The following is a 16,364-nucleotide window of genomic DNA, read 5'->3' as shown; positions in this document are numbered from 1 at the left end:
ATTTGCAGAGGTGGAGGTGTATTTCCCACCTGCCTGAACTGAACTGGTACGAGGAGTTACTGAGTGTCAAACACGCTCACCTTGTTTTCTGTTTTTGTTTCCTGCCAGCAGTACCAGATCCGACAGCCGGAGACGGTGGTCACCTGGGGACTCAGGACTTGGCGGCTCCAGTATCCTCCGGGTTTGGTGGCAGTGGAAATCGTGTGGGATCCGGCTCTTCTCTGGACGGACGTCTCCTATCCTCGAGCCTGCCCACACGTCACCTTTGTACTTTTGACTGTAATCCAAATTCTGCATTTGTCTGTATTTCGTTGTGCACATTTCACAACAGTAAAGTGTTGTATTTTTGGCTCATCTATTGTCCGTTCATTTGCGCCCCCTGTTGTGGGTCCGTGTCATTACACTTTCCCAACAACATGAAATTCATGAAGACTGAAAAGACTGTTAAAGTATTTCAAAAACCACAGCTAAAGATTGTAGAATATTTGGAAAATCATGGTAAAATATCAATAACATACATTATAGTAAAAAAGCCACACATTCTTGTGTAAATTGCTGTAAATCCACTCAAAGCCACAGTGTCTTTTTCCCATTAAAAAAGTCTACATTAATAAAAACTAATTTACATTGTCGTGTAAATTCATGTAGCCTAAATTCATTCAAAGCCACAGTGTCTTTTTCCCATTAAAAAAGTCTACATTAATAAAAACTAATTTACATTGTCGTGTAAATTCATGTAGCCTAAATTCATTCAAAGCCACAGTGTCTTTTTTCAATGAAAGAAAGTCTACATTAATGAAAGAAAAAAAAGGCACATAATCTTTTCTGAAATCCTGTTTGAACAGCACAATGTTTATTTTCCAGAGAGAGAAAAAAAATTCTTAAAAGTTCACTTTTCCCGTTTATCTTTCAGGTGTGTTCATGAAGTCAGCAACAATTCCACGGATTCTTGTCCTTATCAGACTTTTTCAAACCATCTTTCTCATCATCTTCTCTCTGTCTGATGTCGCTCCGTGACACAGACATGCTGCAAAATTCTTTTAAAAACTTGAAAGTTGTAAAAGTTTGTGATGTCCACACGCTACGTTCATCTAGCTTCGCACAGGAGCCACACAGTGTCACCGCAGCAACCAACCAGTCTCGCTTTATGACAACTGTCGTAACAACCAGGCTTTGAGTGGCATTTAATCTCGAAACTCTGCAGATCCGAGGAAACTGAGTTGTATCTGTAACACACAGATCAGTGTCCGCGGACTTATAAAACATGCATGATGTCGTAAAAAAAGAGAAAGCTTTGCGATAAGCATTTTAAAAACTCAGTAACGATCACGATTAAAGAGTACAACACTAACACCCCCGCCCCCCTCCCCACAATGAAATCCGCGGAATTCCGCGGATCCGCAGAGTTTTCACAGCCCTGTATTATTATTATTATTGATATATAAATAAAAATAAATGAATAAATTACAATTTTTAATGCATTTGACTCTTTTACGACAACAAACGCTGAGCCATTATTTATTATACAGAAAACAAATGTGCCGACAGCTGCAACAGCTTAATGCTAACTTTAACACTGAAAACGCCATAGACATGCTAACGCATTAGCATCGGTCCTGTTTTTAAGTTATACATCTATCAACTGTTTCAGAAGACCATAACAGGTCAGATTAACATAACAAGGTAAATGTTACTCACAGACATATGCTCTTTGGGGTTTTAGTTGGGAAAATTAAATTAAAAGTTAAGATTAAGCGAAATAAAACACTGAATCAACAAAGCACCAGATCAAAGCACTGCTTCAATCTGCGAATCACTGCTTCGATTGGTTCAAGGTTCAAAGCAAAGCCTCAGAAACGGTTGATTTATATGGAAGGAACAAAACATTTGCGGTAAAACAGTTATTTAACAACTAACTGATGACTAAATTAGTTGACAACTATTTTAATAATCAAATAAATCGATTAGCTGTTTCAGCACTACTAAACACCTCTTTCTGTCAGATCCCGTTTGGGATGTGTGTGTGTGTGTGTGTGTGTGTGTGTGTGTGTGTGTGTGTGTGTGTGTGTGTGTGTGTGTGTGTGTGTGTGTGTGTGTGTGTGTGGCAGAGTGCCGCCTGTGCGCCTGGACTAAACCATTGTACAACTGTGCAGGGGTGGAAGGGCCCTCAGAGATCTTTCAATATTATTGTTAGAGCAGAATTATGTTTCACAACATTTATACATTCATTCTAATTATATTCTTTTACAACATGAATTGTATGGACATTAATAACATGCAACACAAAAATGTATTTAATGCCAGTTTTTTGTGCCCCCCCATGCTCTGGGCCCTGGGTATATAGTACCCTTCTTCCCCCCCCCACACACACACACACACACTATGTTCTTTTTTATTAACACAAACACCAAATTTCTAATGCGTAGTCAAACCAGGTCTAAATCATGTATACCGTAGATCACACCTGGGAGTCAGAACCCTTTTTAAAGTTGGGGGAGCAATATTGAGTTGGGGGGTCTGGGGGACCAAATCGCACCATTCCCATCTGTTAAAATGCACAGGAATAAATGATGCAATTTGGTCCCCCAGACCCCCCAACTCAATATAGCTTGCTTTCAAGCTCACCTCTCTTTTCAAATAATTTGGTTAGCAGCTGCTTTCCCTCAGTTTTCTTTCCCTGTCCTTTTTTCTCTTCTTTTTTGAAATCCAAACCTTGATTTTTTAGGAAAGACATTTTATTTCAGCCTAAACACTATGGCTGCAACTAACGATTATTTTACTAATCAGTTCATCGGTCGATTATTTTTTTGATTAATAGTTTTTTTTTTTTAACTTACATGTGAGTTTTGCCATTATTTATTTAAGTGAGTTATTATTAAAAGGCCTTTATCACGCAACATCAACGTTTGAGCTTATAATAAAGTTATGATGTTATATTCTCGTCCAAAACATACCTGGAGTAGTGTTTAGTTTTATTTTGCACATACATACATCACCGACACACCAGAGAGAGATTTCCATCAGGTTTAGATGCCGACAGCAACTATCTAGACCACCGACAACATATTACAGCAAGAGTCCACAAAAGTATTTTAAAGGCCTGACGAAAGTGTAATATTCAAAGGATTCAAAAGAAAAGAAATATGTGATCTTTAATAAGATATTTTCATGAAAAAAGACACAAATGTGCAGTTTACTGCATTTTATTTTTTTCTTGTGTAAAAAAACAGCTTAGATGTTGTTTGACCAAAACAAATAGTCATTAAACTTAAATAAAACAGGGATGAAGTGGAGGTTTAAGAGTCACTACGTGTTCACAGGAAACACTTATTTCTATATTTATTTATGTTCATTGTTAGTTGGTTTAATCATTTCTGTTTTGTTTTATCAGACTCTTTTTGTCCGTTTCTCTAAAACTGTATTGTGGCATTATTAGTTATTATTACTATTATTGTTGTTGTTTCTATTATCAGGGCTGTGAAATGAAAATTGTGAAATGCAAGGAAAATTCGTAGGGGGTCTGCCCCCCCGAGGAGCCGGGGTCTAGGGCTTTGTGTGGCCCCAGAAACCAAATGAAATTTTCATCTACTGACACATTTTCATCATCTCCTGGAAGAACAAATCTCAAAATTAGTGCATATTTAAATAATCCTATATTCAACCTTTCATTTGAACCGTCAGTGATCATGTTGAAATAACAGAGTATGACGTGGAAGTAGGACCTGGAATGACTTTCCTTTTAATTGTAAACCAAATTAGGCATTAACTCAGAACAATTAAACTACGTGTTGCGTGGGCCGCTGAAGAGGAGATACTGCTGGCCCACCACCAGAAGGCGCCCTGCCTGTAGTGCGGGCTTCGGGCACAAGAGGGCGCTGCCGCCTCGCAGGAACAGCCGGGAGTGACAGCTGTCACTCATCAACTATGACAGCTGTCACCAATCACCACGTCATCACTCACCCTACAAGAGCCGAACGACATCTCCACCCCGCTGCCGAGATATCGCCTACCATTAGAGGTAATAATCCTCAGCCGTAGCTGTGCCGTATCGCACTTCAACTGTTTGTCTGTTACAGGAGTACCTGGTTACTTGCATCAGCTGGAGGCTGAGCTGGTCGGTGACGGCAGGGTGACGGATTGCACCCTTCACGATCAGTGAGACAAGTGACTGTTCAGGTTCTGTAAAAGACTGTGTACATATTTGCAGAGGTGGAGGTGTATTTCCCACCTGCCTGAACTGAACTGGTACGAGGAGTTACTGAGTGTCAAACACGCTCACCTTGTTTTCTGTTTTTGTTTCCTGCCAGCAGTACCAGATCCGACAGCCGGAGACGGTGGTCACCTGGGGACTCAGGACTTGGCGGCTCCAGTATCCTCCGGGTTTGGTGGCAGTGGAAATCGTGTGGGATCCGGCTCTTCTCTGGACGGACGTCTCCTATCCTCGAGCCTGCCCACACGTCACCTTTGTACTTTTGACTGTAATCCAAATTCTGCATTTGTCTGTATTTCGTTGTGCACATTTCACAACAGTAAAGTGTTGTATTTTTGGCTCATCTATTGTCCGTTCATTTGCGCCCCCTGTTGTGGGTCCGTGTCATTACACTTTCCCAACAACATGAAATTCATGAAGACTGAAAAGACTGTTAAAGTATTTCAAAAACCACAGCTAAAGATTGTAGAATATTTGGAAAATCATGGTAAAATATCAATAACATACATTATAGTAAAAAAGCCACACATTCTTGTGTAAATTGCTGTAAATCCACTCAAAGCCACAGTGTCTTTTTCCCATTAAAAAAGTCTACATTAATAAAAACTAATTTACATTGTCGTGTAAATTCATGTAGCCTAAATTCATTCAAAGCCACAGTGTCTTTTTTCAATGAAAGAAAGTCTACATTAATGAAAGAAAAAAAAGACACATAATCTTTTCTGAAATCCTGTTTGAACAGCACAATGTTTATTTTCCAGAGAGAGAAAAAAAATTCTTAAAAGTTCACTTTTCCCGTTTATCTTTCAGGTGTGTTCATGAAGTCAGCAACAATTCCACGGATTCTTGTCCTTATCAGACTTTTTCAAACCATCTTTCTCATCATCTTCTCTCTGTCTGATGTCGCTCCGTGACACAGACATGCTGCAAAATTCTTTTAAAAACTTGAAAGTTGTAAAAGTTTGTGATGTCCACACGCTACGTTCATCTAGCTTCGCACAGGAGCCACACAGTGTCACCGCAGCAACCAACCAGTCTCGCTTTATGACAACTGTCGTAACAACCAGGCTTTGAGTGGCATTTAATCTCGAAACTCTGCAGATCCGAGGAAACTGAGTTGTATCTGTAACACACAGATCAGTGTCCGCGGACTTATAAAACATGCATGATGTCGTAAAAAAAGAGAAAGCTTTGCGATAAGCATTTTAAAAACTCAGTAACGATCACGATTAAAGAGTACAACACTAACACCCCCGCCCCCCTCCCCACAATGAAATCCGCGGAATTCCGCGGATCCGCAGAGTTTTCACAGCCCTGTATTATTATTATTATTGATATATAAATAAAAATAAATGAATAAATTACAATTTTTAATGCATTTGACTCTTTTACGACAACAAACGCTGAGCCATTATTTATTATACAGAAAACAAATGTGCCGACAGCTGCAACAGCTTAATGCTAACTTTAACACTGAAAACGCCATAGACATGCTAACGCATTAGCATCGGTCCTGTTTTTAAGTTATACATCTATCAACTGTTTCAGAAGACCATAACAGGTCAGATTAACATAAGGTAAATGTTACTCACAGACATATGCTCTTTGGGGTTTTAGTTGGGAAAATTAAATTAAAAGTTAAGATTAAGCGAAATAAAACACTGAATCAACAAAGCACCAGATCAAAGCACTGCTTCAATCTGCGAATCACTGCTTCGATTGGTTCAAGGTTCAAAGCAAAGCCTCAGAAACGGTTGATTTATATGGAAGGAACAAAACATTTGCGGTAAAACAGTTATTTAACAACTAACTGATGACTAAATTAGTTGACAACTATTTTAATAATCAAATAAATCGATTAGCTGTTTCAGCACTACTAAACACCTCTTTCTGTCAGATCCCGTTTGGGATGTGTGTGTGTGTGTGTGTGTGTGTGTGTGTGTGTGTGTGTGTGTGTGTGTGTGTGTGTGTGTGTGTGTGTGTGTGTGTGTGTGTGGCAGAGTGCCGCCTGTGCGCCTGGACTAAACCATTGTACAACTGTGCAGGGGTGGAAGGGCCCTCAGAGATCTTTCAATATTATTGTTAGAGCAGAATTATGTTTCACAACATTTATACATTCATTCTAATTATATTCTTTTACAACATGAATTGTATGGACATTAATAACATGCAACACAAAAATGTATTTAATGCCAGTTTTTTGTGCCCCCCCATGCTCTGGGCCCTGGGTATATAGTACCCTTCTTCCCCCCCCCCCCCCCCCCCCCAGTCTGACGCCCCTGTTGAGAGGTGCTGCAAAGAGGAATGGACCAAGCTGTCCAAAGATAGGTGCACCAAGCTGGTCTGTCTGTCTGTATTTCTTTATTCACAAACCTTTAAAACAAAAAGCAGTACTATAAAAATAAAACAAGTAAAAACAAAATATAATAAAAACTAGAAGCACTCGGAGAGCACAAACCTCCGCCAAGGCCATAGGGTCACTGATGTCACATGGAATACCCTTTGGCAAAGAGACTTATTCCACATCATTTCACACATCTACCATCATGTTTCAGAATCAGTGGTTAGCCCTCTGGAGTCAGAGGGCATTTTTTGGACAGTTCACTCACCTGGCATAAATATTTTATTATTGCTGTTAACAGCTCTCCCTGCATCCCACAATCAAGTTTTATGTCAGGACATGCATATAAGGACAACCTGTACTTTCAAAATATATATGCTATAGTTGTGTTTTATAAGTGTAATAAAGGTTTACAATCAGAAATAAGAAAGGAAAAAGTAAAGCCGATATAATTTTCCACACACATTTATTCAAAACACAGCAAACTATAATAAACAACTATTTTGACACTTTAAAAAGGTAATTTGGGCTCTTGTGTGAAAGACTGTAGAACAAAAAGGTTCAAACAATAAACACAAATGCACATTTTGAACAATATATACAAAATGGTCTATGCGTTTTGTTTGTCTTCATCTCAAAGCAATTTCTGTCAGCTATTACACAAAGGTCACATGACTGTGTGTTTATTCTCTCCTGCTGTGAAAGCAAAATTCACACTTCGAGGCTCATTCACTTTGAGGAGCGGCCCCTCCCACCTCGCTCCATTGATATGGTAAACAGGGCTAGAGTGTTTGCCACAGGCCTATCCAATAACATTCACAGGAAAACTAGTCGAGCAGTTCTAATACTCACACACTGTTTGAACATGTGAGATTGTATGAGAGGCTCTCCATCTGCTCACTTTCACTTTCGCTGCGCATAATGGTGCAGGGCGCATTGGAGCAGCCAGGGGGCTAGTCAAACGAGCCAACTATTAACACATCACTCCTAAAAACAATCTTTGTTGTGTCACATGAGGTGAATCTGCCCTACGATTGGCTTTTGGAAAACCATGTGACGGTGAACCAATTCCGATTGGACACTCACATTGCTCATGTCATCACACAGCTTCTATGAGGAGTACAAAGATGTGGACGGTGGCTTGAAAGTCTGCAGAGTTAACTTTTCAGCAAAAAAAAGTATGTTTCTATCTCATATCATTAAAAAGTTATTTATAATTTACGAGGTCTGTCAATAAAGTATTGTACCTTTTTATTTTTTTCTAAAACTATATGGATTCAATTCATATGTTTTCACGTCAGACATGCTTGAACCCTTGTGCGCATGCGTGAGTTTTTCCACGCCTGTCGGTGATGTCATTTGCCTGTGAGCACGCCTTGTGGAAGAAGTGGTCCCGCCCCCTCGTCGGATTTTCATTGTCTGGAAATGGCGGAATGATTTGGACTTTTTTTCCATCAGAATTTTTTCAGAAGCTGTTAGAGACTGGCACCTGAAAACCATTTGAAAAATTTATCTGGCTTTCGGTGAAAATTTTACGGGCTTCACAGAGAATAAGGACTGTTACTACAGCTTTAAGGACCCCCTTAAGGACGCTCGGCGCGCCGCGCTCCGAGCTGCAACGACGAGGCAGAAAACACCAGATCATTTCTAAGCTGATGGCTCTGTGGATACGAAACCGTCGTGTGCTCTTTCTCTGGTTATCACAAGAGCTGGACATCAGCTATTTTCCAGCAGATTTCACTTTTAACAAGAGATTTTGTCATGGAAAGCCGCGCGGAGGCTTCGTGTGTAACGACCGATTCGCTGTTTGAGCGAGACAAAGGAACACCTCCGTTTCGACGTGTCAGAGGACAAGTTTGGACATGTCCAGCTCTCCACAATTTCTCTGATACTTACTGGACTGATAAGCATTGAAGCATTTCCATGACAAATGTGAAAACATAACCTCCTTGGTGGAGGTAATAAGAATAACATAAAAGCACCAGGACTTGTACATAGAAGAGTAACAATAGCAGTACATTCTTGCTCACTGAGCAAATTATCTTGACAGCTATTTCTCATAGTCCACAGCTCTTTAATATGTTGAGAGAGTCTAAAAACATCCTCATCAAAATTTTGTTGCCAAAAGGCAGTAACATTACTAATATCACATTCAAATTTAAAAAAGAGATGCCTCATATTAGCACCAATTATAGAATGGGAACCTCAAAGACCCATATTACAAATGGTACTGACAATATTGTTACCACTCTTAAGCATTTTATCAATAAACTTAATACAACATTTGCCAACAAAAGCTTGATATCCATACAATTTGCATATGGCAAAATGGCTTGTGGCATCATATTCAAGAAGACTTGAGGCTGTAATTGCTGCCAAAGGTACATCAACAAAGTATTGAGCAAAGGCTGTGAATACTGGTTTTTCAATTGTAATAAATTTGCAAAAATTTCAAAAGAAATTTTTTCATGTTGTCATTATGGGGTGTTGTGAGTGGAATTTTGAGGGGGAAAATGAATTTCATCCATTGTGGAACAAGGCTGTAACATAAAATGTGGAAAAAGTGAAGCACTGTGAATACTTTCCAGATACACCATATGCCAAGATTCAGTAAGACATTGACTCACTGATCCACCTCATGAGGATCTACACTGAGGGTATTGGGGTGTCATTCAGACTGGATAACTGTGGCCAAATGGTGGCAAAGGGAGGGAAGGTGATCCAGACTGAGGGGGCGGAGTTACCAGAAAGCAGGACAGCAGACATACAGGACAGCTACAAGTACGTGGGAATCCCACAAGAAAACAGGAACCATGATGAAGATGCAAGAAGGTCAGAAACAGCCTGTCTTTCCTTATCTCCAGAAGGTAAGAGTGGTGCTGAGAAGCCAGTTCAATGGTAGGAATAAGATCTGCACCATCAATGCATACTCCCGACCAGTCATCAGACACCCAGCTGGGATAATAAGTTGGCCACAGCAGGAGATAGATACCACTGATGTTGAGACACAAAAACACCTCACAAAGCATGGAGGTTTCCACTCAAAGTCCAGTACCCTGAGGCTCTATGAGCAACAGAAGGAGGGAGGGTGAGGATTAGTGAGTATCAGAGCCACAGTCCAGGATGAGACCAGGAGCATCCATGAATACATCAGGAAGATGGCCCCCGAGATCAGCTGCTACAAGAATGCTTCAGGCAGCACAGAGGTTCTGATCATGGCAGCACAGGAACAAGCCGTCAGTGCAAGATCCATAGAGGCAGGAGTCCACCACATCCCAAGCTGCAGGCTGTGCAAATGTGCCCCAGAGACAGTCCAGCACATAGTAGCAGGATGCAAGTTCAGACAGCATACACCGAGAGGCACAACCAAGTGTCAGCAAGCATTTACAGGAACATTTGTGCTGCATACAGATTAGAAATCCTCTAGTCCCGATGGGAGACACCATGATAAGTGGTTGAGTGGTTGAGAAGGACAGGGCTGAGGTGCTGTGGGACTTCAGTTTCCAGACAGACAAGCAGCTGATGACCAACCAACCAGACTTAGTGGTGGTTGACAAGGGAAAGAAAACTGCAGTTATGATCGATGTGACAATTCCAACAAGACCGTAAGGCCTGGTCCCACTGGCGTTTAGGAAAATTTGCATATGGATTGTGCACAAAATTGGCTCAGAGTCACTAAACATCCGCAATATCCGTGAAACATGCTTGTATGAGTCGGCCGACACCCGCACCCATCCGCAATTATCCGCAGAGGCACATTTTCCGTTGTCAGGATTTTTGAGCTGCACAAAATTTTGGATGCGGATGACATCTGCCTTGCATACTCAATACATACTCAACACATACTCAGTACATACTGAAGCTATGTGCTGAATATCCGCCGTTATCCGCTGATATCCGCAATTGACGGGGATTGGCGGCTTGGCAGCAGACTGGGACAGTGTGTAAAACAGATATATATCATGCCTAACACGTCCACATCACAAACTAAAATAAGTTGTAGCGAATGCATACAGATTGGCCACAAATAAAACATTTGTATTACATCTGCTTTGCATCTGATTTGCGGACAATTTGCGTATGCATAACAAACACGTCAGGTAAACCCAAAGTAGTATGTGGCAGAAATCGACATACCTGCCAGTCAGTGCCACTCCAGCTGTGGAGACGTGCAGATGTAGGTATGGATCCCCAAAGACCTAATGGCTGCTGCCATCCAACAACATACTGTAAATCCCCAGCTGCAGAGAAGTCAGCCATGGACCTCAGTCCTCTTTCAGAACATTTATTTACCTCCAACAAAAGGAGGAGCTACCTGTGTGAAGTGCTTTGAGGCAACTCGTGATTTGGTGCTACATAAATGAAAATAAATTGAAATTGAGTTGCTGTTACAGCTGCAACTCACATTGAACTCTCTCTTTTTGGAAAAAAACACCGTCTCACAACCCCGAGCGTCTTCCCCCCTCCCGCATGAACATCAACTCTATGTTCATTACAATACCAATCAACTTGTCCGAGTCCAGATAATGCTCCAGAGGCTGTGGTGTTGGTGTGAATAGTGATGCTGAAAAACGCTTCTTTTATGACCGCAATGCAGATGCTGCGCACACACAACACGTGTGTGATGCATTAACAATATATCCGTAATGCTGCCGTGATAATCGCAATGTGTCCGATCCGTTTCCTCAATACATGCGTTATACAACCGTGATTGTTCGTCATATATTTGCTATACAGTACATTATTAATATATCCGTAATTCATAGTGGGACATTTGTCATTTTTGGTCAATTTTGTTGCGGATGATGACAAACGCCCGAAATTTGTATACTCAATTCATGCGCAAATAATCCTCTCCCCAGTAGGCCTTTAAATACAAAAAGTGATAAGTGCGACAGTGCAAAAAAAAGACAAAAAAAAAAGAAGGTGCATAGCAAATTATTAGGCCACTTAATGCTTAATGAGGTACGATACTTTAGATATGTAAACAGCCTGTAATATTTATTGATATTTGTTACTGAATGTCTGTGTTTGTAACAGGGGGATGGGGTGGGGGGATGGAGACTTCAGCTCTGAGGAAAAAGCTGTTCCTTAGCCTATCAGTCTGTTTCTTTATAGTGCGGTTCCCCAACGTCAGAGTAGCAAACAGGGAATATATATGTATAATCCATAAATTAAAGCTGGTAGTCTCCACTATGAGGCCACATTCGTGATGTGATTTGAATATTAATACGCTGTCATGGTCAGATAAAGTAACAACTGTGTCAATGACCATGTTCATGTGGATTGTAGCTCCTAAGCACATGCTTGTTTGTGGTACCTGAGGTCCATGTGGCTCTGCTGCAGCTGCAGGAACCTGGACAGCCTGTACAGCTGGAGTGACTGGGGGGCGGCTCTGTGGGTACGCCGGCCTCTGACTGGTCGCCTGCAGGAAACAGAGCAGTGAAAAGGTTTTTCCACCTCCACAGGTTGAATCCAGGCTATTTTATTGATACCTGCAGGCAGATTTGGTTTGCAGTTGAAGTCTGTAGTTTCAGATGTCTTAGACAACACGTCTTACAGGATGAAACATAAAACCAGAAAAAAGTGCTACAGTGCTAATCACAAACGTTAAATAGCAATAAATCAAATCAAATCAATTTTATTTATATAGCGCCAAATCACAACAAACAGTTGCCCCAAGGCGCTTTATATTGTAAGGCAAAAGCAATACAATAATTACGGAAAAACCCCAACGGTCAAAATGACCCCCTGTGAGCAAGCACTTGGTGACAGTGGGAAGGAAAAACTCCCTTTTAACAGGAAGAAACCTCCAGCAGAACCAGGCTCAGGGAGGGGCAGTCTTCTGCTGGGACTGGTTGGGGCTGATGGAGAGAACCAGGAAAAAGACATGCTGTGGAGGGGAGCAGAGATCAATCACTAATGATTAAATGCAGAGTGGTGCATACAGAGCAAAAAGAGAAAGAATCACTCACTGCATCATGGGAACCCCCCAGCAGTCTAAGTCTATAGCAGCATAACTAAGGGATGGTTCAGGGTCACCTGATCCAGCCCTAACTATAAGCTTTAGCAAAAAGGAAAGTTTTAAGCCTAATCTTAAAAGTAGAGGGTGTCTGTCTCCCTGATCCGAATTGGGAGCTGGTTCCACAGGAGAGGAGCCTGAAAGCTGAAGGCTCTGCCTCCCATTCTACTCTTACAAACCCTAGGAACTACAAGTAAGCCTGCAGTCTGAGAGCGAAGCGCTCTATTGGGGTGATATGGTACTATGAGGTCCCTAAGATAAGATGGGACCTGATTATTCAAAACCTTATAAGTAAGAAGAAGAATTTTAAATTCTATTGTAGAATTAACAGGAAGCCAATGAAGAGAGGCCAATATGGGTGAGATTTGCTCTCTCCTTCTAGTCCCCGTTAGTACTCTAGCTGCAGCATTTTGAATTAACTGAAGGATTTTCAGGGAACTTTTAGGACAACCTGATAATAATGAATTACAGTAGTCCAGCCTAGAGGAAATAAATGCATGAATTAGTTTTTCAGCGTCACTCTGAGACAAGACCTTTCTAATTTTAGAGATATTGCGTAAATGCAAAAAAGCAGTCCTACATATTTGTTTAATATGCGCATTGAAGGACATATCCTGATCAAAAATGACTCCAAGATTTCTCACAGTATTACTAGAGGTCAGGGTAATGCCATCCAGAGTAAGGATCTGGTTAGACACCATGTTTCTAAGATTTGTGGGGCCAAGTACAATAACTTCAGTTTTATCTGAGTTTAAAAGCAGGAAATTAGAGGTCATCCATGTCTTTATGTCTGTAAGACAATCCTGCAGTTTAGCTAATTGGTGTGTGTCCTCTGGCTTCATGGAAAGATAAAGCTGGGTATCATCTGCGTAACAATGAAAATTTACGCAATGCCGTCTAATAATACTGCCTAAGGGAAGCATGTATAAAGTGAATAAAATTGGTCCTAGCACAGAACCTTGTGGAACTCCATAATTAACCTTAGTCTGTGAAGAAGATTCCCCATTTACATGAACAAATTGTAATCTATTAGATAAATATGATTCAAACCACCGCAGCGCAGTGCCTTTAATACCTATGGCATGCTCTAATCTCTGTAATAAAATTTTATGGTCAACAGTATCAAAAGCAGCACTGAGGTCTAACAGGACAAGCACAGAGATGAGTCCACTGTCCGAGGCCATAAGAAGATCATTTGTAACCTTCACTAATGCTGTTTCTGTACTATGATGAATTCTAAAACCTGACTGAAACTCTTCAAATAGACCATTCATCTGCAGATGATCAGTTAGCTGTTTTACAACTACCATTTCAAGAATTTTTGAGAGAAAAGGAAGGTTGGAGATTGGCCTATAATTAGCTAAGATAGCTGGGTCAAGTGATGGCTTTTTAAGTAATGGTTTAATTACTGCCACCTTAAAAGCCTGTGGTACATAGCCAACTAATAAAGATAGATTGATCATATTTAAGATCGAAGCATTAAGTAATGGTAGGGCTTCCTTGAGCAGCCTGGTAGGAATGGGGTCTAATAGACATGTTGATGGTTTGGATGAAGTAACTAATGAAAATAACTCAGACAGAACAATCGGAGAGAAAGAGTCTAACCAAATACCGGCATCACTGAAAGCAGCCAAAGATAACGATACGTCTTTGGGATGGTTATGAGTAATTTTTTCTCTAATAGTTAAAATTTTATTAGCAAAGAAAGTCATGAAGTCATTACTAGTTAAAGTTAAAGGAATACTCGGCTCAATAGAGCTCTGACTCTTTGTCAGCCTGGCTACAGTGCTGAAAAGAAACAATATTCATGTCCATGACTAAATATACTAAAACAAATACGTCACAGTTGTACACATACCACAATTTCATATGTGTACAATTGTGACGTATTTGTTTTAGTATATTTAGATTTTGTTGTGATTTGGCACTTTATAAGCCGATTAAACTGAATTGAAATTGAACATTTTATTAAGTCTTAAAGTAAATAAATATGAATTTGGTCACTGGATCCTTAAACTTTGTACATAATGAACTCTACATGGTGAATCCTTGATCTCTGGACATAAATAGGAATAAACAAAATCTGTAGTTTTTGTCAAAAGCATTTCCTTTCAGACATTATTGGCATGAATGTGTTTCCATATATCTGAGCTGAGCTTAGAGCTGCTGTGCTTCACTTCAGGATGTAATTTGAAAAGAAAATACAGCACGTTTCATTTTGGGAGGAAAAAAAAACGTTTTAGTCGATTGTAGTTTCTTGTCTGTATTATATTTGGAAAGAAGTGTCATTTTATTTAAAGTGGCGATTCATTTTGAAGTTATTAATTCCGACCGGACTGTCTCAGCCGCGCAGCGTTTCGAGCTGTGTGAACGGAACGGAGGACGATTCTCGTTTCTTGACAGCAACAAGACAAGAGGCCCAGTTAATGACTTTAATCCACACAAAAGTGACTGACGATATTTTAATGGCTTTGCGAGGGGTTAAGAAGCGGCTTGCCTTTTCGGAAGAGCAGTGAATCAAAGAACCAACGAGCTACTGGATCGAAGCATTGCTTCAATGGTTCATGGTTTCAAAGTGGAGCCGCGCTGCAGAAATGGTTTATTACAGACCAAACCCTGAATATCCGACTTTATTTGTACGTCCGTATGACTCTGAAACTTGGAAAAATCCGTATAATTTATGGATGTGTATGGAGTTATAGGTTGACATGAAAACCACCGAAAAGCTGTGTTCACCGCGGGGACACGTTCGGCTATTCGAGATTATTTATTCGAGGGCCTGATCCTGTAGAACTTTGTACCGAAAATGTCCATTCAAAAGTTCGGCGTCTTTCTGCATTTTGTTTTGTTGTGCATTGCATAGCCTGTACTTTTCTCGATCCTCGTGTCATTTTCTGTGTGAACTCAGCTATCAGCAGGAAGCAGCAGCATAAGCTCGCCCCCGACTGATGCTTTCAAAATAAAAGGCAACGAGCAACAGTCATAAAAGGCTAAAAAAAAAAAACACAAACAAAAAAACGCAGCGTTAAGGGGAGGGACAAAATTGTGATAATGACCTCAATAATTAACGCAACGTTAGCGCGTTAACGTTGCCCAGCCCTAGTTTTTACCACAAAGTTCTATTTTGGTTTCATCTGACCATATGATATTCTACCAGTCCTCTTCTGGATCATCCATATGCTCTCTGGCAAACTTCAGACAGGCCTGGACATGTACTGGCTTAAGCAGGGGGACACGCCTGGCACTGCAGGATTTGAGTCCCTCTCTGCATAGTATGTAGCCTTTGTTACTTTGGTCCCAGGTCTCTGCAGGTCATTCATCAGGTCCCTCTGTGTAGTTCTGGGATTTTTGTTCACTGTTCTCATGATCATTTTGACCCCACGGGATGACATCTTGTGTGGAGCCCCAGATCGAGGGAGATTATCAATGGTCTTGCATGACTTCCATTTTCTTACAATTGGTCTCACAGTTGATTTATTCACACCAACCTGCTTGACTATTGTAGATTTACTCTTCCCAACCTGGTGCACATCTACAATGTTCTTCCTGGTGTCCTTTAACAGATCTTTGGTCTTGGCCATGGCTGAGTTTGGAGTCTGATTGTTTGAGGCTGTGGACAGGTGTCTTTTATACAGATAACAGGTTCTAACAGGTGCCATTAATACAGGTAACAGGTGGAGGACAGAAGAGCTTCTTAAAGAAGAAGTTACAGGTCTGTGAGAGCCAGAAATCTTGCTTGTTTGTTATTGACCAAATACTTATTTTCCACCATAATTTCCAAATAAATTCTT

The 16,364-nt window shown here is 40.6% G+C and overlaps 1 protein-coding gene across 4 annotated transcripts in view; it reads right to left on the bottom strand.

Moving 5' to 3' along the window:
• The window catches only part of LOC117505819, a 191,633-nt gene that overhangs the window by 15,148 nt on the left and 160,121 nt on the right, over positions 1-16,364 (bottom strand). For 3 of the 4 annotated variants that reach the window (XM_034165358.1, XM_034165360.1, XM_034165361.1), the window contains one exon: positions 11,872-11,976. In XM_034165358.1, the coding sequence (XP_034021249.1) occupies positions 11,872-11,976 (105 nt within the window). Of the gene's footprint in view, positions 1-11,871; positions 11,982-16,364 lie in introns of all 4 variants that reach the window. The other variant, XM_034165359.1, reaches the window with a different exon arrangement.

The sequence above is a fragment of the Thalassophryne amazonica genome, unplaced genomic scaffold (genome assembly GCF_902500255.1).
Source record: "Thalassophryne amazonica unplaced genomic scaffold, fThaAma1.1, whole genome shotgun sequence".
NCBI classification, from domain to species: domain Eukaryota; kingdom Metazoa; phylum Chordata; class Actinopteri; order Batrachoidiformes; family Batrachoididae; genus Thalassophryne; species Thalassophryne amazonica.
Note: the sequence above shows the minus strand (reverse complement) of the source record. Positions and strands in the feature narration are given on the sequence as shown.